Consider the following 25,719-nt stretch of genomic DNA (forward strand, 5'->3'; position numbering starts at 1 on the left):
AGATATTTTGTTCCTTATAACTTTTGCACCATTCTACAACTTGTTATGCGGTTCATACGAATCAAGTAGGACTGTGTATCTGGTCAACATAAACGTCAGTGTATAGGGACTCAGTCCGCCTATACCATCAGGAAATGTTGACACGGTTCCTAGCTAGCTCACAGGGCCCCACCTGAACCCCTAAACATACCAGGTGGTATCTGCAACCTCAAACATGTCTACTTAGATTCCCAAGAAAATCGTGGAAACAGATCTATCTTTTCATTGTCACTCTGCGCACCCAAGATGAGACAAAAGAAAAATGCAGACATGTTGTTTCAAACCTTTATTGCAATCGTATTCTTTCATAACAAACATGAGCTACGATTATTAGGCAAACACGACAAAACATGGTAGCCAGCATTATGAAAATTGTACAAAAGATAAACGGTTCAACCATGATAATGTTATTATGTTGGTGCACTCCTATCTGTTACTACTTACACTATCTAGAGCATAGTGGGAGTACCCTCTGCCAGATCAACTGGGTTTCCTAAATCCCTATCCCTGGGTAAGATGTACCGGGAAGCCAGGAAGCCGGTCTGGTGCAGTGCAGGCTATTGTCCCATGCAGGGTAGAGGTCAGAGTCAGTACTGCTGCATCTCGACCACAGTGCACCCCATTCCAGGACAATCCTAGTAGAAGTGCTCCTCTGCTGGAGGTAGCACAGAGGCAATTTTCATAATACAAGCACTGTTCAAGTTGCACTGTGTCAGAGGTGCAGAGCTGATGAGATGATATGTCTCCAAATGAGAAGCTGTCTTCATGGACAATCACAATACTAGGGCATTGTGTTTTGTTTGTCTAGCCTTGTGCCTAGCCTTGGATGGAGTATTGAGACTGGATGGCAGCAACGCTTACAATAAATATGCTGCATGTACAGTGATTTCTCAGTACATTATCACATCAATGAAAAGCAGTGTAAAAAGTCACCATCAAAAAGAAATGCTAAGTTAAAAAGTGCATTTTAAAGTGGATGCTCTATGCGGGCCCTTTAATGATTTACCACAGACTCAGCATAAAACTTTCCAAAAACCGTTCACCCGATATGAGTCCTTTTATGCAAGTTTTGTGCGGAATTGTCGTGGGGCCAGCAGGGCTCAAATGTGTGATTTCCCATTTTTGTTTCCATAACTTTGCTCTTTGATAGGAAAAAAACTTCTGAACTGAATTATACTAACTTAATAGCAAATTAGTTCTTTACTCAAGAACGGGTTTCTTATTAATCCATTCAGTAGTTTTGAGAAATCTGTATTTAAAGAGAGTTTTATAATGGGCATTCAAAAGGTCAAATTGTAGGTATATCTGGATTGTTAACTCGTGGATATCTGAAGATCCAGATCTGTGGATAGCCCCAAATAAAAAAAAATAAAAAATACGTCTATCTGACTGGTTAAAGGAGCATTTTCTGTAGTCAGAAATTTTGCACCTATGGATCTGGATCCGGATCCTAAGATTCGAAAAGTTCTGATTGACTGTCCGCAACACTGATAGAAAATGTTGCAGCCATCAATACTGGACTCAGAAACTCAGTCCTCGAATCCAGAAAAATGTTAGGAAAGGGCACATAAGGGGACAGAATGAGCACACTCTAACCACCAGCCTCAAATGGGGGGGCTCTAAGGGACCGTCCCCATTGATCAAAATTGAAATACATCTTAAATTCTGTGACCCAAAATAAATTTGAAATAAAGGAAAGAACGATGACGGCAGAGCCAGGCCATGCCGCCATCCCTCTCTGCAAGGCCGAAGGCTGTGTGCAGTGGGGGTGGGCTGCCCGTGGATGGTTGGACACAGGACCTGGTCTCTGGTCAGGTCCTATAGACCACATCCATAGGGCACGGTCAAAGGCCAGGCACAGCAGCAGTTAACTGCCTGTGGAAGGTTGAGTACATTGATTTTTCGGTTGTGGTACACAGTCAAAAACCTCCAAAATTCACTGGAAAAAAACGAGGTTAAAGTGGAGTTTTGGCTGTCTTTGATATGGTTAAAATCAGCAGAAATTCTATTAAATTCACCATAGTTATAGCTCAGTTTTGGATTTGAATTAAAGCCAAAAAACACTAATATTAGAAAGTTATGAGTATGGGCAGGATTACTTTCCATAACTTATACAACAGCGTGCAAACACTAACTTGCACACCATATGTAATGCTCATGACCTCACAATATTTATACCAATGCCAATTATCTCCAGGTTAACCTTTGCTTTTTTCAATGAATATATACGTTACTGGTTCAGCCACACTATCCATTAAAAAGTACTTATTTTCATATTTCTACAACTGTACCAAATTTAGCAATGGCTTGGTATAGTCAGCTCATGCCCAGCATGCCAATTTTTAATGGCTTAGCGTTGTCAGCTCATGTCCAGCATGCCCATTTTTATGCATATTCATGCAGGGCAAAACAGTCTGGGAGTGAAAAAAGCTAGGTTTTCCCATTTCTCACTCATAAGAAATTGTGCTGGCACCTACAGACAAAACCACTGAATGGATTTACTTTAAAGTTGGCATAAAAACAGAACTTTACTAAGAAAGCATGCTGTTATTGTTTTGGTGTAGATCTGTTCAGTAGTGTTTCGAGATATACGTTTTTTTAAACGTTGCTTGCTTGGATTTAAATGGTTAACCATTTTTCATGTGCTGGCCGTTTTAATCACAGAACATTTGCAGATCTGATCCATGGATATACAGGAATCCAAAATTTAAAATGTAAAAGAAAGCAGTTTAATGAGCAGGCTTTTTGTCCATCATTAGAACCCATATTGAAGTGCTCTTATTGGCTGACCTCAACAGAAACATTCTCTTGTTGCCATTTTAGTAGGATGCATACACTGACCCCAGGCCATAGTAAGAGGACACTCAATGGGCTGCACTCATAACTTAAAAAAAATTAAAATAAATACAAATTGTCTTGTTGTCCACTGATCCTTATCACGATTTGCTGTACCCTAAAAACTAAAATGATGGTCAGAATCAGTGATATTGACACTATTGTTTACAATAAAGGGCTTGAAGCCCGCCGATTGCTTACCATTGTTGGCGTCAGTGTGTCTCTTCTTTCCAGAGTCTTAATTGGCCCCTGTGGATCAGGCATCATTTCCAATGTTGTCTGTGGTGCCTGGACCAAGCACATATTGATTCCTCCTGATTAGCGTTCATCCACTGCTCATGCTGTGATTGAGATACTAGTTTTGCCATTTTGTCGCTTTCCCTTCCCACCCACAACTTCTCGGGGTTGGTTTATCCTTTCCTCCCACTGCCCTTGTTTTCCCATACCCTCAGCCCTGTGCCCAGTCCCTGCTCATCCCTGTCCAAGAAAAGCACCATGAAGTGGTATCAGCACTGACTTACTTTACTGTTAACCATGCTGCACAGCCATGCTGTTGTCCAACATCGCTAAAATGCATTGGCAAAGCCAATAACTCTCACACTAACAAGAAGTTTTGGCTTTGTCAATGCTTCTTTCTTTTGCTCTGCTCCCAATTAACAGAGCCATGTGCTGGTGTGTCCATTGTTTTGTTGCGATCATGCATGTGCCACACCTTAAACTGTTTGTTTTTCAAGCTCTTTGGCAGCCAATGTTAAGGAAATGTTGATATTGATGTGTGGCTGATGACAGGGAACATGGGACACGCAGGAAGCAGCATGACGAATATGTGGAAGATTCTGGGAACTTGCTTCAGCATTGTGGTACAGACCTTTTTTGTTTCAAGAAAAAGCATTTTGGGTTCGGGTTGTGTTTAAATATCAGACACACTACTTGCACAAGCTCTTCTGCATGTTCTTGCACCTCGGATATTGGTCCTGCTAGCGAGTACTACCCACAATAATTGACCAACAGGACTGTCAGTAATAGGGGATTGGACCCTCCCAGTTATTACCATTGGTTGGCTTTCCTTGTCACTTTAATTTTTCGAGCACCAGCCTGTCAGCTTTGTGTATGTCCATCCCATGGAGCATTGCCTCTTTACCAGCACTTTGAATGGCTGGCACCTCTGTTTCCAATGATTGCTTTACAACAGCAGTCTCCAACGAGTAGCTCAAGAGCCACTAGTAGCTCACTAGTATCCTCAAAGTTGCTCCCAGAGGTGAAGTCAAGCCAAGTGTCCCATTCAGAGAGTTTGTGCATATTAAAGAAAGCAGCACTGGTCTTCTCAAGACCTTTAGAATGACAGCCAGTCAAACCTATGGTAGGGTCTCATGCTAACACTTAGACACACACTGCGTTGGCTTATGGGGTCTACCACTTTACCACCTTTATCCAATCTCAATCCATGTGGCACTTTATCATTCGAACCTTGTGTGTGAACAGTGACAATAAAAGAAGAGTGGCAGCAGTAGCCTAATCAGTAATCAGTGCTGCCCTACTAAAGTGTGGGACTACATGAGTCAGAGTGAAAATGTGTCAAATGGATGCATGATCCACCCAAGAACTGAATGAGATTCACAGGAATCTCATCTGCATACATTTATGTGTACGTCCATAATGAATACTATTGCTTGCTGGAATTTACACATGATGTCAAGGACCAGTAAATGTGAATGTCCTAAAAATGAAAACTTATATTTTAAAGGCATTTTTTTTCAGAAAAGGTTTTCTTGTGGAAAATTGGATTTGTTTGACCAAAATAGAAATTGCCATCTGATAGAAAAATATGTGTATTTTCTGGAACTGATGTGCTCATTAAGAAAAAATTGCAATTCCAAAACACATTTAAGGTTGATATTTTAATTATAATTCAAGCTTGGTTGGGGAGACTTACTGCTGTTATTATGTTCTTTGTGCCCCAAGGCCTATGAAGATTTCAAGGTTACTTCATTAGTTAAGTGGAGAAATTTAGGCCCTCATTACAACCCTGGCAGTCGGTGTTTAAGCGGCGGTAAAAAAAATGGGATCACGACCACGGCGGAAACCACCAACATATACAGCCACTCTAACACTCCGACCGCCACGGTGGTAGCAACAAACACCCAGGCGGTAAACGCCAACAGCCAGGCGGAAGTCAATATACCACCCACCCCATCACAACCCGCCCATCCGTCAGCTTTTCTGGGGCTGTATTAACGCCATCAAAAGCACGGCAGAAACAGTACCCAGAAGGGGAACCACTCACCTCTCAACGCTCAATGAAGTACCAGGATGCCATGGAGCCCAAACTGCAGGTCCTCCCCATGCTGATCTACCTCCTCATCTACCAGGAGTACGAACGGCGGCGGCGACAACCACGGTGAGTACTGCACCTAGTACACAGGGGAGGGGGGAGGAAAAAGAGAGTGACACAAACACACAAAACACGCAACACCCCCACCCCCACTATTACCCACAACACCATACACACAAACACATGCATCAACATCACATTTACATCTCATAACCCCCTGGAAGAACGCAAGGACAAAAGGAATAGAGTCAAATCAGTGATATTTAAGAAATAGTCAGATATATGTAATAAGTTTAAAAACAGTATTTTCAAAAATATACAATATGTACATGAGGCGGAACATTGTCCACTCAAAATGTCCGTGGGCCACTGGGTCAAAACTCATAGGCCAAGCCCACACTTGACTCCTGCCTCAATATGGAGAGAACACTGCAGGGGCATCAGTTTGAAAACACACTGGCACCTCAGGGAAGACGGGGAAGTAGGGGGCACCTCAGCCGGAAGATGGAATAACACCACTGCTCCTGGAGGGGACTCCATGCCCACAGCAATGTTCTGGGGAGTGCAAGGCCACAGTCTCTCAAGTGGGTGGTTTGCCCACTGCTAGGTCCTGGGGAGTGCAAAGCCACAGTCTCTCAAGTGGGTGGTTTGCCCACTGCTTGGTCCTGGGGAGGGCAAGGCCACAGTCTCTCAAGTGGGTGGTTTGCCCACTGCTTGGTCCTAGGGAGTGCAAAGCCACAGTCTCTCAAGTGGATGCATATCTCCACTGGTTCTGGAGGAGGCTTTGTGCCCAGTCTGCTTCATCCTGCCAAGGATAGGGTGAGTGGATGCCTTTCTCCACTGGTTCTGGAGAGGACTTTGTGCCCAGTGTGCTTCATCCTGCCAAGGATAGGGTGAGTGGATGCCTTTCTCCACTGGTTCTGGAGGGGGCTTTGTGCCCAGTGTGCTTCATCTTGCCAAGGATAGGGTAAGTGGATGCCTTTCTCCACTGGTTCTGGAGGGGGCTTTGTGCCCAGTCTGCTTCATCCTGCCAAGGATAGGGTGAGTGGATGCCTTTCTCTACTGGTTCTGGAGGGGGCTTTGTGCCCAGTCTGCTTCATCCTGCCAAGGATAGGGTGAGTGGATGCCTTTCTCCATTGGTTCTGGAGGGGGCTTTGTGCCCAGTGATGCAACACTTGGGGCGTGGCAGTTCACAGTACCTCACCTGAGTGTCTGAGGCACAAGATTTGCAGGGACCAGGTTGCATGATAGTCCATGGAGGCAGGGCTAGACTCCATCCTGCCGCAGCTATGGCTGCAAACTGGTGGTAGTGCTGGTGCTGGTGCGGGTGCTGCCAGTGGTGGAGGGAGGCTCCAGCCCTTCTCCTGCAGCCTCGGATGGCTGCCCACTGGGGCTGCTGCTGCTGACAGTAGTGGTGTTTGCAGAAGTGCAGGTGGTGGTGCTTGCGATAGTGCTAGCGGCGGGGCTGCTGGCGCTGCTGGCCGTGGTGCAGGTGGCGATGCTGGCGGTTGTGCTGGTAGCCACCAGGCCTTTACCTGCAGCCTCGGACGGCTGAAGTGCCTTGCCTGGTGTTTTCTGTCCCTTCCTCACCTTGGCAGATGGTGGTGTGACCTTGGGTCTGGCAGCTGGAGTCTTTGAGGTGGCCTTGCTGGGTGGTTGTGGCTCCTTCCCCTTGCTGGATGCTGTCCCCCTCTTCACCTTGCCAGGTGGCGGAATGGCTTTGGCCTTGGCAGGGGTTGGTGGCACACTGGCTGGGTTGACGGGTGCCCCCTTTGAGGCTCTGATCGCTGCAGGAACCACAGCGGACGTCGACTTGGTGGCTGAGATTCTGGGCTGGGTTCTGGCCACCCTGGCCCGAGGGGAAGGATGGGGGGAGGGGTAGGGAAGAGGTCAATGTTTGCTAGGAAAAGCTTCTTACGGACACTGGGGCGGGAAGAGGGAGAGGGTTTGGGAGTGGAAGAAGAGGGAGTAGTTGTAGGAGGTGTCTGTCTGCTGAGTTTAGGTGCAGGTGCATGGGCTGGATGCTGTTGTGAGGTGGATGGCTGTTTTGCTTGCATTTGTGTACTTTGGGAGGAGGGGTCACAGACACACTGGGAGAGGACACAGGGTATGTGTGCATGGATGTGGGGTGGTGACTGCCAGTGAGGGGTGTGTTGTGATGGGCGTGCTGGTGATGGAGGTAGTGGATGAGGATGCAGTGCATGCAGGTGTGAGTGGAGACTCTACTGGGAGGGGGGTGGATGACGAGGAGGTGGGGGACACAGTGGAGGCAGTGGATGCTGGTATGTCTGCATGGGGATGGTGCTTGTGTGAGTGCCTGTGAGATGAAGTGTGGTGCTTGTGTTTGCCTGAGCCACTTTTGTGTGTTGATTTGTGTGAATGCTGGTCTGAAGGTGTGCTTGGGATAGGCTGGGGTTGAGGGGATTGGGACTGGGTAGAGGAAGTTGGAGGGGGGAGGCTGGAGATAGGGGCAATGGGTGCCGTCAGTGCAGAGGCCGGAGCCTGAAATGCTCTCTGTTGGGCCACCACACCAGAATGAATGCCCTCCAGGTTTTGTTTGTTGCAAATGCCTCTCGACACCCTGGATGGCATTCAGAATGGTTGACTGCCCAACAGTGAGGGATCTCAGGAGGTCAATAGTCTCCTCACTGAGGGCAGCAGGGCTGACTGGGGCAGGGCCTGAGGTGCCTGGGGGGAAGGAGATCCCCACCCTCCTGGGTGAGCGGGCACGGGAAACACGCTGAGGGGCTGCTGGGAGGGCGGTGCTGGTAGGGGGGGTGGCGGCTGTACCTGTTGTTGGGGTGGGCACAGAGGTGTCCGCCACCACCAGGGAGCTTCCATCGGAAGAGGAGTCGCTGTCGGTGGTGTCCCCTCCTGTCCCCGTCGTAGTGCTCCCCTCGCCCCCGTCCCACTGGTGCCCTCACCGTCGGTGGATTCGGCCTCCTGGCCCATGTGGGATGCAGCTCCCTCCGTCACCGGTGCCTCTACTCCTCCGCCGGATGATGCTAATGCACACAAGGACAGGGTGACAAAACAAAAACGGGGGGAGAGACAGAGGTTACACTTGGTCAATGCCAGCAACACCACTACCGTTGGCGTACACAACACAGGGAGCAGCTCTATGCACTAGGCCATGCACTACCAGTTACTAAGATAGTCACCAGCCCATGGGGTACAATGCCTAACGCCATTAGCTGCACACCTGAAACCCACAGGACCCTGCCCAGTAGTAGATGCCCTCTAACACTATTGGGGTTGGAGTGCTTCAGAGCCTGCCCAACAAGGGACCTACCCTGCCATGTTCGCCCTGGCCTAGGGGCACCAACAGCCCACATCCCCCACCCAGGTAAACCTTAACGCATGCACAGTCATGATTCTGAATCTGTACTCACCCCCTTGTGGCTGCTGTGATGCCTTCAAGCCCCCATCAAACTCCAGATAGGCCACCGCCAGGATGCGGAACATCAGGGGGGTCAGAGTACGACGGGCACCCTTTCCTCGTTGGGAGGCCTGCCCCAGCTGGGCTTCCGCCATCTTCCTTGCCCAGCGGCACAGGTTCTCCCACCTTTTGCAGCAGTGGGTGCTCCGCCTATCAAAGACCCCCATGGTCCGCACCTCCTTGGCGATGGCACACCAAATACCCTTTTTCTGATGGGCACTGACCTGCATGGAAAAGACAGCAGAATAGGAAATTGGTTAACCATCCAGACCGTCACACTCATGGCCCACCAGATCCCACCCATCCCCTGACGCACTTACATTGACCACCATACATGCAGCACTCTGGCCAGGACGCCTCAGCCCCCCTCTAATTGGCTTACACACACAGCAATCCATACATTCATGGCCCACGCATCATGCTCACAGTGTAATCACCTGTTTGTCTGGAGGATCGTAGAGTAACATGTACTGGGGTAGGTCCCCATCCACCAGTTTCTCCAACTCCTCCGCAGTGAAGGCACATGAGCCATTGTTGCTTCCAAACACAGGTCACAGCAGCACTTGCAGTTTAGGTCCTCCCCTTTTGAAGGTCAGGTAGCAAGTGAGTGAATAGATAGAAAATGGCGGTCATGTCCACAGTGGTGCGTACCGTCACCGCCGGCATACATCGCCATTGGCTCCTTGAACCCATAGGGCCCAATGACAACTAATATGAAGTTGCACGGTGGTCATTGACCGCCTACCGCAACGGCGCACAATGCCAGCAGAATTACCTCATTTCCACTTGTCCCCCCTCACAGGTCAGACAGCCGCCATTTCAGGGGGTCACAAGCCATGGCACCTAACTGCGTCACAGCAGACATTGGCACAGCAGCTGACTCTCGGATTCACATGCAGGATCTGTAAAGGAAAAGATGCATCATTATTTCAATTGATGTGTGAATATGACCCTCTGCTCACCCTTTTCCTCCATAGGCTTCAGCCGCTGAGGATGACTATGAGAAGGCGACATCCTCCGGTGTACAGATCCCTGGTGGACCTTGCGACAATGGAGAACGGACACATTATACTAACATACAGACTTGATCGGGCCACAATCCAAGAACTGTGTGCCCAATTGGAGCCAGACCTGATGTCAGCTACCTGCCATCCCACAGGTGCAGGTCCTGTCAGTGCTCCATTTCCTGGCAAGTGGTTCCTTCCAAACAACAGTGGCCATGGCATCAGGGATGTCTCAGCCAATGTTCTCCAACGTGTTGACAAGAGTGTTGTCAGCCCTGCTGAAACACATGCACAGCTACATCGTATTCCCCTAGGTGGAGGATTTGGCCACAGTGAAAGCTGACTTTTATGGCCTGGGACATATCCCCAACACCATTGATGGTACCCATATAGCATTTGTCCCCCCCCCGGAGAAATGAACAAGTGTTCAGGAATAGAAAAAGCTATCACTCTATGAATGTGCAGATGGTGTGTTTGGCGGACCGGTACATCTCCCATGTGAATGCCAAGTTTCCTGGCACTGTGCATGATGCCTTTATCTTGAGGAATAGCAGCATCCCATATGTGATGGGCCAACTCCAGAGGCACCGGGTGTGGCTAATAAGTGAGCCCAAGGTCCCCACCCAGTATAAGTTGGTGTTTGGGTATGGGGTTGTCCCTAAGGGTTAGGGTGTATCTAGCAGGTATCCCTCGATATTTGCAGGTGACTCTGGTTACCCCAACCTCTCATGTCCTGGGATTCCTCAGTGAGGCACATGGGCTAACAAGGAGGATAATTGAAAGAACCTTTGGCCTCCTGAAGGCCAGGTTCCGGTGCCTCCATCTGACAGGTGGATCCCTGTACTACTCACCCAAGAAGGTGTGCCAGATCATCGTTGCAGGTTGCATGTTGCACAACCCGGCCTTGAGACGCCAGGTGCCTTTTCTGCAGGAGGATGAGCCTGGAGATGGTCTTGTGGCAGCAGTAGATCCTGTGGACAGTGAGGAAGAGGAGGCAGTGGAAGAAGATGTGGACAACAGAAGTAATATAATACAGCAGTATTTCCAGTGACACACAGGTAGGACACTACATTTTACATTTCAGTTTTCTGTTGGACATTGTACATGGCAGCCTGATTTCCCTATGTCTATTGTCACTTACTGTACCCTTTGGCATCTCTATTTTCAGATCTCTGTGGCCCACTCTGGCTTCTGGTATGTTTACTGCTGCCCACTAAAGGTCATACCAATGTATATATAACTGTACATATGACTTGCAGTGTTTTCAGACTGTTGTACTAATACATATTTCAATCATTTAACAGACTCAAGATTTGTATTTGTTCCAAGGGTGTTTATTTAAGTGCTCATACGTAGAGGGGGATGTGCAATGGGCTGGGGTGATGGTGGCGAAATGTCCAGTTAGAGTCCAGTCTCTTGGTATCTCAGGTGCATTGTCCAATGGGGCATAGGAATGGGAGTAATGGCAGTTCAAGGTGGACAGGGTGACAGAGTGGGACAGAAGGGTGACAATCAGGAGAGTCCTATTTCCTGGCGGGGGTCTTGGCAATGTTCTCTGGCTTCTGCCTGGATAGTAGGGACCATTTGCGGGGTGGTTCTCCTTCTGCAGGGAGTGGGGTGCCTGTGGCCTGTTGGTCCTGTGGCGGGGCCTCCTGTCCACTAGTGAGGTAGAGGGCTGTTCTTCGGTGTGGCTAGTGTCAGGGGCCCGTTGGTGTGCCACTGCCTCCCTCATGGTCTTGCCCATGTCAGCCAGCACCCCTGCAATGGTGACCAGGATAGTGTAGATGTTTTTGAGGTCCTCCCTGATCCCCAGGTACTGTCCCTCCTGCAGCCGCTGGGTCTCCTGCAACTTGTACAGTATCTGGCCCATGGTCTCCTGGGAATGGTGGTATGCTCCCATGATGTTGGTGAGGGCCTCCTGGAGAGTCAGTTCCCTGGGCCTGTCCTCCCCCTGTCGCACAGCAGTCCTCCCAATTTCCCCTATTGTCCTGTGCCTCTGTCCCCTGAACCATGTGCCCACTGCCACTGACCCCAGGTCCCTGATCATCCTGTGTGGCCTGCGGTCCCTGTAGTAGTGGACACACTGCTGATTGACGTGTCCTGGGGACAGTGGCATGGGCCCCCTGGGTGGGTGCTGTGCTGGTGTTTCCTGAGGAAGGAGGCTCTGTGGTGGGTTGGGACTGTGGCAGGGTAACCAACTGTCCAGAGGTCCCTGATGGGCCAGGTTGGTCATCGTGATTCAGGCGTGCAGAGCTGCTGTCATCACTGTGGTCCTCCTCTGGGGGGGGGGAACTGGATGTTGCTGGCAACTCCTCTCCGGTGACGTTGAGTAGGGGTCTGTGGGGATGAAAATGCAGTGTTATTGTATCTGTGTGTGCCATCTTGTGCATGGGTGTGTTTCCCTGTATGTTTGTGATTGCCCTGTCAGTCAGTCAAAAGAACTTTATTTTGGCTACCAGTGCCACAAAAGCACAGCAACAATAAATAATTACACAGAATTAAATAAAATATATACAATACATGTGATTAGATAAAATAATACAATTAAATAAAATTAAATACACTCCCAGGGTAAGTTTATACATTCTTGCTATAACCATTTTGCAGATAGAAGTTTCCCTCTGACAATCCAACTTGCCCCAAGGAATTTGGCAACAGCAATCACTAGCTTAGGGCGAGTGTCTGATCTAAGAATTCGGAGAGCTAAGTCAGACCTGCGAACTCCCAGCACTCTACAAGCCGGGGCCAGCCATTTCCTGCGTGAGGCAGTGTCTGCAGGGCAGACAAATAGGACGTGAGGAAGGTTTTCAATGGGTGCTTTACAAGCTGGGCAGATGGTTGTTTCGTCATGTGACCAGCGACTAGTAAATAGTCTTAATGGCAGGGTGCCAATACGGAACTGGAAGTACATCTTCCTTTCTCTTGGCACTGTGATTATGTCCCAGAAAGCCTTGTATTTGCACATCTCTTTTAGATTGTTGAAGTCACATGATAGTGTAGAGTGAAGAGCAACCCTCATGTCTTCAGAGTCTACCATATGCCAGTACAGTTTTTTAAGATCACTTTTTGAAGGGAAGGAAGTAGTGGTTGGGGAATCCCAAAGTTCTCTAATCCCAAGAGAGTAAATTAGCCCCTTGATGTGTCTGAACCCGGGGATACTGTGAGAGTGGTCAGCTTCTAAGATGACCTGCAGGGCTATGGTGAAGGAGGCAAGCTCCGGAGTGGTCCAAAGACGCCGCCAATACAAGAGAGGACGTAGGTGGGCTTTGTGGTCAATGCGTTTCATGCCTAGGTCTTCAAAGAGGGGAAACAATAGAGTACTTGGCGGGAGGGACACTAGATTTCTTAAGAAATAATTTTCAGAAACCTTTATTTCTTGGGCTTTGGCATAGCCCCAAAGTTCAGCTCTGTAAAGGGCTGAACTTACTGCCTTGGTTTCATATATCCGGATTGCGGGGCGTATTGGTTTAGTATGTGAAAGGCTGAAGTCCTTTACTAAGACCCCCGTTGTTTGCTTTAACTTCAGTGCTTGCTTTGCAATATGTGATTTCCAAGACATTTTTTCAGTTAACATTATGCCCAGGGAACTAAAAGTGCCGCCCTTTTCAAGTGGAGTTCCCTCAAGAGTGAACTTTCCTCTAAATGATCTGTGTGAATTAAGTGTCATCAATTTTGTTTTAGAGGCATTGATTTCAAGTCCCTGTGTGGAGCAAAATTCCTCAAAACACACGAGGAGTTTACGTAATCCACTTAGGGTCTTGGATATCTGGAGTGTATCGTATGCAAAGAGCAGGACCTGAATTTTCTGTGTGCCTAGCGATGGTGCGTCAGCCTCCAGTCTGAGTACGGAGGGGACAATATCATTTATGTACAGGGAGAACAGGGTGGGAGCAAGGACACACCCTTGCCGCACACCCCTTGACACCTGAATTCTGTCAGTTAGCTGTCCCCTATCGTCCCACCTGACTCGTGCATAGTTACCCTCATGGAGCCGAGTTAGTAATACAAGAAAATGCTCGGGGATTCCCATTAGGGAAAGAACATCCCAAAGCTTGTTACGGGGTACTAAATCGAATGCGGATTTCAAGCCCACAAAAGCAACATACAGGTTCCCTTTACCAATAATAATAGATTTCCAGTATAAGAGCAGAAACCTAAGGGCTTGCTCAATGGTAGATCTTTGTTTGCAAAAACCTGCCTGGAGGGGACTAAGGATGTTGTGTTCCGTCATCCAGTCTTGAATCTTGCCCAGAAGGCAATGACAGAACACTTTCTGCACACAGTCTATTAACCTAATTGGCCTATGATTGCTGGGGAGGCTTCTGTCGCCCTTTTTAAAGATTGGGACAACAATTACCTCCTTCCAAGACTCAGGGGTTGGCGCCCCAGATGCTATTGCATTCACTATGATGGTGACATATCTTGACCAGATTGCTATATTGGTTAAAAATAGGTCTGCTGGAACACCATCCACACCAGGTGCCCTACCACGCTTTAGAGAGCCTAAAGAGTATGCTATGCCCGCTTGGGAAAATTGTTGCAACACTGGAGGGTTGGGTGTTAGGGTAATATTTGGGCAAGTATCCTTATGTCGAGAGGTAGAACTGTCATGGCTGTAAGAATACAACCCACTAAAGTGGTCTACCCAGTCCTTTGGTGCAATATTAGTTGTAATGTTCAATTCGCTGTTTGCAGGGCTGCACGCTGCCAGGGACCAAAATGTGCTGCAATTCCTCTCTTGTGCAGCGTCATTAAGTGCAGCTCACCACTTGTCGTCTTGTTCACATTTAGCTTTGTCGATAGCTGATTTGTAAGACTTCCTGGGTGAGCTAATTGCATTTCCATCCTTAGATTTGATATCTTGGATTAAGTGCTTGCTTGAGGAGCGGCACCCTTTGTTAAACCAGCGATGCCTACCTTTGGGCCTCTTACTATCAGAGGCTATGTCAGCCGAGAAGAGGGCCTCAATACCCTTGACCTTAGCATCAGCTAAGGATTGGTCAGCACAATTATTTGCTACTGTTGTGGGCTTTACTATTGCAATTAAGGAGTTAACCATAGACTTAAGTTCTGACACCTCCCTCTTTAAATGTTGTATGCATGTGCATTTGACGGGGCTGAGTGCTCATTTACATCTACATCTACTGACCCACCCGCCCTGAAGCATGGGTCAGGGTCGTCCTGTGAATCTGAGATATTTATTAAAGGGGTAAAGCGGTTGATGCACTGAATAGGGTCGCTGGGATCAGTTGGAAGCTTATCCGCTGATAATGGGGAAGCGTGGGTGATGACATCCCTCCCCTCCCCCTGCCCTGTGGAGGCTATAGCCTGTTGGCCGCGTTTTACAAATATGTCAGCAATTTTCTTGTGACCAGCGCCCTTCCTGACAGGGAGCACTATCCCCCAGTTCCGTTGGGGCAACTGTCCGGGAAGGAGGTTAAGATTCCTTCACAATCGTCAAGAAGGTTGTCGATTCTGTCCATAACACAGTTATTGGCCACATGCGTATGTCTCTTCTGCTTAGCTTTTAACACCGCCCCTGCCCCACCCTCTATTGCTTTCCTTTTGCCCATTGAAACTATGGTTGATGGATAAGTGTTCTAGAAAGAGTTAGTTCAATGATACACCTACAAGAAGATACAATAGTGGCAAGAGTCAACAGTGCCTGCTAAGAAAAATGTTAGGGGGGTGGCCCAGCCCAGCCTCCTCCGGGCTACGACGGGCGTGGACGGGCCCGCACGCCTCATGTGCTGCAAAGTGCCCCCACGTGCTATTAAGGGCTCATTGGTCTGGTCAAGTGGATGCAGGTGCTGGTAAGATGGCCACCTCCTGGGGCCACAATGCAGTCTGGGTATTGTAGTCCCTTTTCAGAGTTCTAGGCGCGTCCCGCGCCGCAAACTGCCCCCACGCGCTATATAGCGCTCGTTGGTCTGGTCAAGTGGATGCAGGTGCTGGTAAGACGGCTGCCTCCTGGGGCCACAAAGCAGTCTGGGATATGTAGTCCCTTTTCAGAGTTCCAGGCGCGTCCCGCCCAGTCAGCTTTGCCTTGTATGTGTGGTGATTTTGTGGGCTAGGTGATTCTCTCTAATGGGCATGCTGTGGTGATGGGTGTCCATACAGGTCTGTGATGGGGTCCATGGATTGGTGTTGGGATGGGTGGGTTGTGATAGTGGGGTATATGTGAGGTGGTGGAGTGATGGGGTGAGGGTAGGGGTAGGAGTTTGTGATGGCATGCAGGTAGGGTGGGGGATATAGTAATAAAGATTTGACTTACCAGAGTCCAGTCCTCCTGCTACTCCTGTGAGGCCCTCAGGATGCATTATTGCCAAGACTTTTTCCTCCCATGTTGTTAGTTGTGGGGGAGAAGGTGGGGGTCCACCGCCATTCCTCTGCTACCTGGTGTCTTGCAACCACAGAACTCACCTTCGCCCGTAGGTCATTCCACCTCTTCCTGATGTCATCCCTTGTTCTGGGGTGCTGTCCCACGGTGTTGACCCTGTCCACGATTCGCCGCCATATCTCCATCTTCCTAGCAATGGATGTCTGCTGCACCTGTGATCCGAATAGCTGTGGCTCTACCCGGATGATTTCCTCCACCATGACCCTTAGCTCCTCCTCTTAAAACCTGGGGTGTCTTTGGGGTGCCATGGATGTGGTGTGAGTGATATGTGTGAGGATGTGTGGGGTGGTGTGTGGGGTGACGTGTTGTGGTGTGTGCTGTGAGGTGCGTGGATGGTGTATGGGTGATGGTGTTCTGTGGCTCAGATTGAGTGGGTGCTCCTGGCTTGTGTCTCTCTGTGTTGGCAAATATTTTTCTCATTGCAAGGGTTGTGGGTAATGTGGGTGTGTGTTTTATAGTGGTCTGAGTGTGTGGGTGTGTGTATGTGTGTCAGGTGTGTGTAGTTTGAATTGTCCAATTTGGTGGTGTTTTGTAAATGTGTGGGTATTTTGAGCGTGGCGGTGTGTACCGCCAATGGTTTACCGCGGTTGAAAGACCCCCACAGTGATTCATGGGTCCTGATACGGTGGGCGTATTCTTGTTGGCGTAACAGTGTGGGGTTTGGTACCGCCAATTTATCACTGACCTTTGGTCTGGCGGACTTGTGTGGGTATCTGCATAGTGGCGGATTTCTCCGTGTGGGTCATAATACCCGTAGCGGAATACCGCCACGGTCACGGTATGTTGGCGGCCGTCAGCAAGGCGGTAGGAGGCATTTACCGCCAGGGTTGTAATGAGGGCCTTAATATTGACAAACGTTTTCCTGACATTTCTGTTGGTAACCTCACCTGAAGTACTTGGAGGGTCACTACTGATAATCCTGCATAGAGTGGGTTAAGTGTAATGTAAATACGTTCCATTACTATTTTACATTTAGAAAATATGCTGGTAGCTCAGGGGGACTGTCCTTGAGCAATAGTAGCTCTCACTACTGACAAGGTTCGATTCCCCTGCTTTACAACCTCTACTTGTTAGTTTGAAGCCGCCCAGACAGCGCAGCTGTCTGTTTCTAAAAGCATTTTTGGGGATATGAGATACTGAATGCATTCCACCCATTGTTTACCATTGGCTTTCTGGTTTGAAACTCACATTTGCTTGCTTCCTTTTTGCTGGCTCTATTTGTTGTAGGCTGTCCAGCATGTCTTTGTACCTCCAGTGAAGCATAGCATGTTTACTGTATTATTCCACAAGTGCCCACTTGCTGTCAACTGGCCTTTAAATTTTTTTCTTATCTTATCACAACTGTTGAGCATTCAAAGACCGAGGCCAAACATTGTGTTCTGTCTTCCGGGAAGCTTTGTGTTTACTTTTCTTTCTCTGACGTCAAAGTGAAAGGATTTATCTGACAATCTTGGGGTGTGAAAGGAAAGGCTTTTTTTCTAGCACACAACAAAACTCAAATGTCTGTAAATGAACGGTGAAGATATTGCAGAATTTATCAGAATTAGGAAAGCATAAATGGAGCACATTTTTCTATAATTCTGAAGTGTGCTTGAAACTAATATTTTACTATGATCAAAACAAATCACAATATTGTGTATGAACTGTATATTTCTGTCAGTAAAACTTTATCTGTGCAAATGTGATGGTCATTTCAATTAAAATGTGTTGTCTCTAATAGCAGTGCACTACCTCACCATGCAAACTCCACTCTACACCACTCCATTTTTACACTCTACTCTATGACACTCTACATCCCTCCACTCTACGCCACTCTACTCTACTCTATTGTATTCCACCCACTCCACTCTAAGCTCCTGTACTCGATGTCCTTCCTCTCTATGCCCATCTACTCTATGCTCCTCACTTTACGACATGCACTCTATAACACTCCGCTCTATGACACTCCACTCTACTACCCTCCACTCTGCAACAGTCTGCTATACGTCACAATTTTTTTTTGCCATGCTGGTGCTCAACAGGGATAAAACACATTGGCAATTCCAATAGCTCTTGTGTAGGCGAGACCTACTGGCTTGTTCAACGCTTGTCCTCATGTGAGTTTCACCCCACTCTGGTAATGGATTTGAATGTGACCTTTGCATAGTGGTATAAAAATGGTTACATGGTATAATGTTGTGGAATAAATATTCATATATATTTAGGTGAGTGCACATGCACATTGTATGTATGTGTGTGTCTATATATATATATATATATATATATATATATATATTTGCTGGAAAAACCAAAGGTTTCAGGGAGGTTATAGTTAGATTCATGATTCACCCAGACAAACCCCACAGAGAAATTCAGCAGTTATAGTTATACTTATACTTATTTTAAGAAACTATAACTCATCGCCTAAAGTTACTTAACTCAATGAGTTATAGTTTCTTCAGGTACGTAAAACTACAAGTGCTGAATTTCTATGGTTTTGTCTTGGTAAAATGTGAACCTAACTATACCATCCCTGTAACCTTTAGTTTTTTTCAGTTAAATTCTACATTTTCTTTTAATGTGAAGTAATATAGAATAAACGCACACTGTTACAATCATTGCCACGCACGGCCTTCAGCCGTGCAATGCAGGGGTTGGCCACAAGGCTAGCAGCCAACCTCCCATCTCCCCACCCCCGCATGCACTTAACCCATGCTCTGCATGGCCTTTGGCCATGTGCGGGGGGGGTATGATATGTGAGTGGATGAAGGTTTTTTTTGTTCCATTGGGCTTCAAATCCGCAGATCCATCATGGATTTACACTGGGGGTCGCACTGTGCACAGTGGTGGATTTGTGGATCAGACAATAAAAAAAAAAAGGGTAATTTTTTACCCATGAGGGGTCTCTCAAAGACATTCTCCATGTGTCCTATGGGGTCAAGATACCTCCATCTTGACCTCTTGTGTGTTTTTTTATTTTGTTTTCTCCCCAGGGGGTCCAGACAAGAAACAAAATGGTGCCAGCAACTTTCCTTTCAGGTTGCGGCCAGACAATCTGGGCCCTGCTTTTCACCTGGATCCGTGGATACCTATGGGAACCCGCAGATCCCCGGGGGACCCGTGTTCTTTTGAGATCCATATTTTTATTTCTTTAATAACTCCAAAACTACAGAACAGATTTACACCAAATAACATAAAATAGATCTTTCTGGATCAAGACATAGCTTTCTGCCACATATGGTGCAAATCTATGCAGTGGTTCGGGCTGTAGTCATGTTCAAAATATGAAAAATCCCCATGGGAATTGCATGGAAAAAGCATTTTGGCACCCTCTATTTTCTTGACCCCTGCTTGACGAGTTCTTCTAGACAGAAGACAAACTAATTAGCGGTTTGAAAATTCCAACAAGATTCGCCAAACGGCATTCAAGTTATTAGCAAAACAAAAAATGCTTTGTCTATGGGAAAAGTTGGTCCTAGCGATTGCCAGTAGTTAATATATATATATATTGCCAAACCTGGTGGCGCTCTATACGTTCACTTTATACATATATATTTAATAAATAAATGTATAGAGCGCCACCTATTTTGGCAGCGTTGGAGGGCTATATGGGACCATTTGCAATTTAGGGTCACCTGGTATCTCTAGAGCTATTCTTATTGCATGAGTTAAGGTTTAGATTTGTCTTTTTTCTTTGCTACAGTTTTGCGTTGCATTGGCATACCAGCTCGAGTGGTCACCAATTATTTCTCAGCACATGATAATGATGCCAATTTGCAAACTGACGTGTACCTTGATGAAGAAGGGAGACCAAACCCCAAACTCACAAAAGACTCTATCTGGTGAGTTTAGACAACTTGATTGCGGCACATGGTTTCAGTACTTTTTAACATATTTCATTTGATGTGGATTATTGGAAATATTCTCTTGTGGTTGAAAATACAACAACAAATAACGTTTTAGTTGAGTTTTTTATACTACCTGTTATACTTTTTGGGGTCTTCTAAAAATTTAATTTAGAGCTCTAGTCTCTTAACTTGTGGAAAATTCTGTACTTATTTATATGAATAATTGTTATTGTGTCTTTTCATGTCAATAACCCTGCGCTAACTCAAAAATGTCCAGATTTTCTCAAGTAGTTCAATAGATGATCACAGATGGTACGCTAGGAGTTTTTGGTGTGCAGTAATAATTTGAGGAAGGATGTCTGTCCTCAAATTAAACTGTACATACAGTCTTGGAATAGACCTGAGCGGAATTTCGATAACGCTAGAGCAATCTGAGTAATTTTGGTAATTCTACATTATTCTTTGATGCAGAATTACGGATAATTACCTATTACTCTTGCCCGAATAATCATGAGTAATTTCGCTATTTGTGTTCTGCTGCATTTAGCACTGTTTCTTAGCGCAAAATGCATCCTCCCGTCCATTTTGGATGCAAGGTGCTTTTTGTGCTAACACATTTAGCGAGCACAAGTGGATGCTCGCACTCGATAATCGTGTTCGGTTGCATGAAGCGGAATGTCTTAGCACAAAATGCATCCTCACGTCCATTTTGGATGCAAGGGTGCTTTTTGTGCTAACACATTTAGCGAGCACAAGTGACTGCTCGCACTCGATAATCGTGTTCGGTTGCATGAAGCAGAATGTGTTAGCACGAAATACATCCACGCATCCATTTTGGGTGTGAGGGGGTATTTTTGCACTAAGAAATAGTGCCAAACGCAGAATGACCCTTCTTGCATAATTCAAGCACAATCTTGTGACATTCTTACGTAATTCCGTGTGATTACGCTACATGGAACTACTCAAGTTACGCCCAGTCTACCTGAGAACAGGGTGTTGGTAAATTAAATGGCCAATCACAACTCACTATTAGTAAAAATGCAACATGGGCACAGTCCTTTTCTAGTTCTGCTAATTCTGTATGAATATTTTCTTTTCATTCCAATTTCAGGCATTGGGACCAATTCACAAAGGCATGTAAGAGTATGTAAAAGAGTATCACTGGAGACCACCTTACATACTACCTAATACCTTTGTGAATAGACCCTCTAAGTTTATATTCTGTCAGCCACTTCACCCAGGTGCTATAGCTGAGATACTTTGATGGATGCCTGCAAACTTCAACAAAAGATCCCTTTTTATTTATAGCCGCTGTAAAGTAACTAAATAGGTGGGGTCTCATTCTCTCAGAAACATGTCTGAGACTCAGTTGCTCTCAGCCTTTTGAACTCCATAAAATACGTTAATTTATGTAATGTAACAACGTCTTACGGGAACAGTAGGTCTCCTAGGTTGCCTACTTAAATAAGCAAATACATCTATATAAATATTACATGCACCTATTCTGCGGAAGACAGGCAAATAACCACTGCTGAACGAGCTAGTCACAATGAACTATTCTCAGAAATAAAGAACAGTTCACACTGTCTTTGGGTGTAAAGCTTTCTTCTATTATAAAAAGTTTTTAAAAAACTACTGAAACATACACAGTTTGGAGGCTCCGCCTGACCTAATATATACATGATTCTTATTTTTCCACCCCCATCCAAACACATCTTCATAAAACACTGTGAGGGCCATCATTCTACTAAATTATTCAGTATATATTAGATGATGAAAACTCGGTTTGCATATACTTAGCACACAATATGATTTCTGCTTTGAATTGCTCTCATATTGTGCCTGTGTGAAATACATTATCTGACTGTACATACCTCATCCCTACTAAAGAGTGACAACCTACTACAGCTATGATTGTTTATGACAAAGCGTCTTTCTGAAACAAAGGGCAATCATCATTTCATGTCCCCTTATTACACTCGCCTGTGTCTTTTAGCAGTGCCACGTGACTGTCCTCTGATCTCATTATTCAAACAAGCAGAGTACTCTGCTCCATCAATTCTCTGACTTTGGAACCTCGGCACCTCACCTGGGTACAGTATACCCAGAGTCCACCTCTCATCCAGCAGCTGCTTTTACAAAGGGAGGGGGTTAGGTCACTGGAGCACATTTACGATATCAGGAACCTGGGACATCAGGATAAAACTGAGAGAGGCCCTGGAAAGCAGAGGCAATTCTGCTGTGGTAGGCACTAAAAGATTCTGCTCAACAGAGACAGTCTACCTCTATCGAAGAGCTACATAACATAGTTTCTTTATAATCAATATACCAGATGCCGTTACATAGCTCCGTGGAACTATTTAAAACATCCCCTGGTTCGACTTTTTCCTACAGGTAACACAGAACCTTCTCATATTTTCCTACTAGTCCTTGAAAAAGTGGGTGGGATCTATGTTTTCCCATTTCATGTAGATTCCTTATTTAGGTTAGAGCTGCAGCCAGTCTTATTGTTTTTAGAAAAAGGACAGTTGAGACTGACTGACATGGGGTTATGATCACTAAGGTTCAGAGTCTCACATTGAAGTTGCAAGCTCTGGAGATATTAAAATAAAATCAATAGTACTTCATCTACCTTTTCCGACAGAAATTGGCAGGTACGCAGTGCCCTTTTTGAGAAATTCCGATGAGAAGAACAAATTGTGTTTCACGATGATCTGATGTATTGCACCCCCATAAAGTGAATGGGGAAAGTGTGTGATAGTCTCTCCTTGCCAGTTCATGACCCCACATACACTGTATCCACTAAAAGAGCACCTAATAGTTATATTAAAATCCCTTAGCCAGATAATAAATACTAGGCATGACTTCTACGAGCAAAATCTGAAAAACAAAATCCAAGTCTTCTATTAATTTAAAGGCTGTGACCTGAAAAAAATCAAATAAAAACTGATTAACAAAACATTTGTGAACCCTGGCAAACACAACTTAAAAATTTGACAGCAAGGAGTAGACAATAATTCTTCTGCATTGATATCACTGCATTTAAGAGGGATTAGAACAACAGTACCCCTTTTCGACCTGCCTGATAAAAAAGGCACGGCTGGTGTGCAGAATGATTGGAAACCATCTATGTAGAAACTTTTTGTAGCCCAGGTCTATTGGCAGCATACTATATCAAAGTTGTTTACCATGTGTAGCCAATCAGCATTTGATACCTTCTGTTGGATACCAGCAATGTTCCATGAAAGTAGTTGCAAGCCAACCAGCCCCTCTGCAGGTGACTGGGCATGGTTAAACTAGGTGGCTCTCCCCAGCAGTTAACAGACTCAGGGGTAGATAATGTTGTGGTTTTGCAGCAAGAATATTTTCTGGATTCACATGCTGTGCATTATTCCGCCATCTAGTGGCTGGGTCCGGAATTCTCCAATATAGTAGTAGTCATTCTTCTCCTTTTTTTGCTGTTAGGAGTCGACAGTCCAACCATTTGGTGTCCCATCTAGCCTCCTCTAACCTCATGTGCCCTCCCACTTGTAGTCACCATCTTCAGATTCTTTTTTTTCCGCTGTTGGGTCTGGAAGCATACCTGAAGGCTCTACAGTTTGCAAAAAAGAAGTTTGTTGAAGAAAAATTGGAAGAAGCCCACCAATTGAGGTACTGGAGAAGAGTCCTGTCGACAGCAGAAGTTTTCAGGGTCGGTTTTCAGAATGCCTTGGACAGTGGGCCCCCTGTTCCTCATGCTGGAGAAGGCTCCCTTTCAATTCCACTCGAAATGCCAATAAAAATTCACCCAGAAAGATCAACATCAGGTGTGTAATCTCGGTCTGCCAGTTGACCATCGAAAGTCTTTGATGGGTTCTAGCTAGAAACATTGAAGGCAAGAGGAAAGTAGAGACAAGCACACTACCCCATGCAGGGACAGAGGCCAACTCCATTGTTAAAAGACCTGGGTCTGTCGAGTGACAATAATGATACCATTGCCAGAGGATCCAAGGGAGAAGGGTGAGATGCCAAGATAAGAACCATCAACATCGAGAGAGGATCTTTCAAACACAAAGAAAAGAGATCCAAGGTAACAGCTACAAAAAAATCAGGGCCAGGGCCTTGAGCACCAGACTAAAACACACAAGGGGTCCTTGGCATCGAAAACAAACTTACCGATTGAAGGCAAACCTAAGCAGAAAGAACTCCTCAAATCCCTCGGCAGGGACACTGGAGACAGCAAAACCCCTGAAAAGATGTTGAAAGACATTCAAAATCCAGATGTTTTGACGTCGAAAGACGAAAGATCTTGGAAGGTGTAGAAAAAAATCAATGATCATTACATCGTCAAAAAATTCTCAGCAACGCTTGACCCTAAAGAACGGTTGGCCGAAATTGAGAGGAAAAAAAGACATACCGAGGCTGAAACAGCAGCATTATGCAAAACAGAGGGATTTCAACTTCCCTTTGGAAATTTTGAATCCCACAGAAAGCTTTGAAGCCTAAGAGACAGGTCGAGGAGGTCGAAGAATTTGACCCTACTATGACACCAGAGCCACAGGAAGAAGAATTTCTCTTTGAACAGAATGAGACTGAAACCATGGGGGTGTTTCAGGAGTCTAAGACTCAGAATGTGCAGAAACATAATGGCAGGATCTCCAAACAGAGTCCCCAGAGGAGGGGATTGACTCTTATCTTTTGAGGCCGTTGCCTCTGTGTGATATTGCAATGTATGCAATGTGTGGCCAGATCATCACAAAGGCTGCATTGAAATGTGAAGTACAACTGGAGGAGGAGAAGACACAATCATGCTTCCTCCTAGAGACTTAGATGCCTTCCAAAGAAGAAACAAGTTCCTCCCAATGCTACCCAGTTTCCTGGATCAAGGAAGAGAGGTTGTCAAGAAACCTGCAAGGTGCAGAGCTGTGACACTGAAGGTAGAAAAGAAATATAAACATTTATCTAAAGACCCTATATAAATAAAGGGAACAGTGCCAGCAGGCTACATCATTGCATCCAGGGCAAGAAAAAGGGTCAATATTCCAACAACATCTGGGACCCCGCCAGGCAAAGAAAGCAAAAGATGGATCTGCTGGGCAGAAAATTTGGGAGGGGTGCAGCCAATCAATGGCAGATAGCCAACTCTAATGCTCTCTTAAATAGGTATGCGTAACAAGATTGGGAAGAGATGGCAGAAGTCATGAAGCACTTGTAGGATTAGCACAAAATGAAAACTGCAAGTCTAGCAGAAGAAGCTAATACTTGTCTCAAATCTGCTTTAGATGCAGAAGACATTGCAAGTCACCAAATGATGGCGAGAACAACATTAAGGTGTTACTCTTGGTTGCGAATATCTGGCTTCAAACCAGAGGTGCAAGCAAACATTATAAATGCTCCATTTAATGGAAAACAACTTTTTGGCAACCCAGTGGCCGAAACACTGCAGCAGCTCAAAAAAGATACTGGGACTACCTAATCAATGGAAGTGCTGCAATTCAGCGGAAACGTGCACAAGACATCAGCACCAGCACGAAGACCCTGCAGAAAGAGGTAGTCTCCCTGGTATCACAGCACATCAGGGTTTTCAGGGTACAAGTCAATTGCGAACAACAACACAACATTGGCAGTATCAGACCCTAGGACGCCAATCCTTGTGTGAAAGAGCACGGGGAAGAGTTCAGCCCCAGCCAGTAATTGAATTTGTAAACAAACCAGACCCTTCACACACAACACCAGTGGGAGGCAGAATAAGACACTTTCTTCATGAGTGGAAGAAGGTGAAGTCAGACAGTTGGATACTAAACATCATAAAATGTGAATATTGCGTAGAACTAGCCAACTCACCACCAGCAAGGGGACCAAAA

General features: G+C 46.1%; 1 protein-coding gene across 1 annotated transcript in view; it reads left to right on the plus strand.

Moving 5' to 3' along the window:
• Positions 1–25,719, plus strand: part of F13A1 (coagulation factor XIII A chain) — a 536,045-nt gene that overhangs the window by 244,549 nt on the left and 265,777 nt on the right. Inside the window, exon 8 of the mRNA XM_069217374.1 lies at positions 19,732–19,870. Within this exon, the coding sequence (XP_069073475.1) occupies positions 19,732–19,870 (139 nt within the window). The remainder of the gene's footprint in view (positions 1–19,731; positions 19,871–25,719) is intronic.

This window comes from Pleurodeles waltl, chromosome 2_1 (genome assembly GCF_031143425.1).
Source record: "Pleurodeles waltl isolate 20211129_DDA chromosome 2_1, aPleWal1.hap1.20221129, whole genome shotgun sequence".
In the NCBI taxonomy this organism is placed as follows: Eukaryota; Metazoa; Chordata; class Amphibia; order Caudata; family Salamandridae; genus Pleurodeles; species Pleurodeles waltl.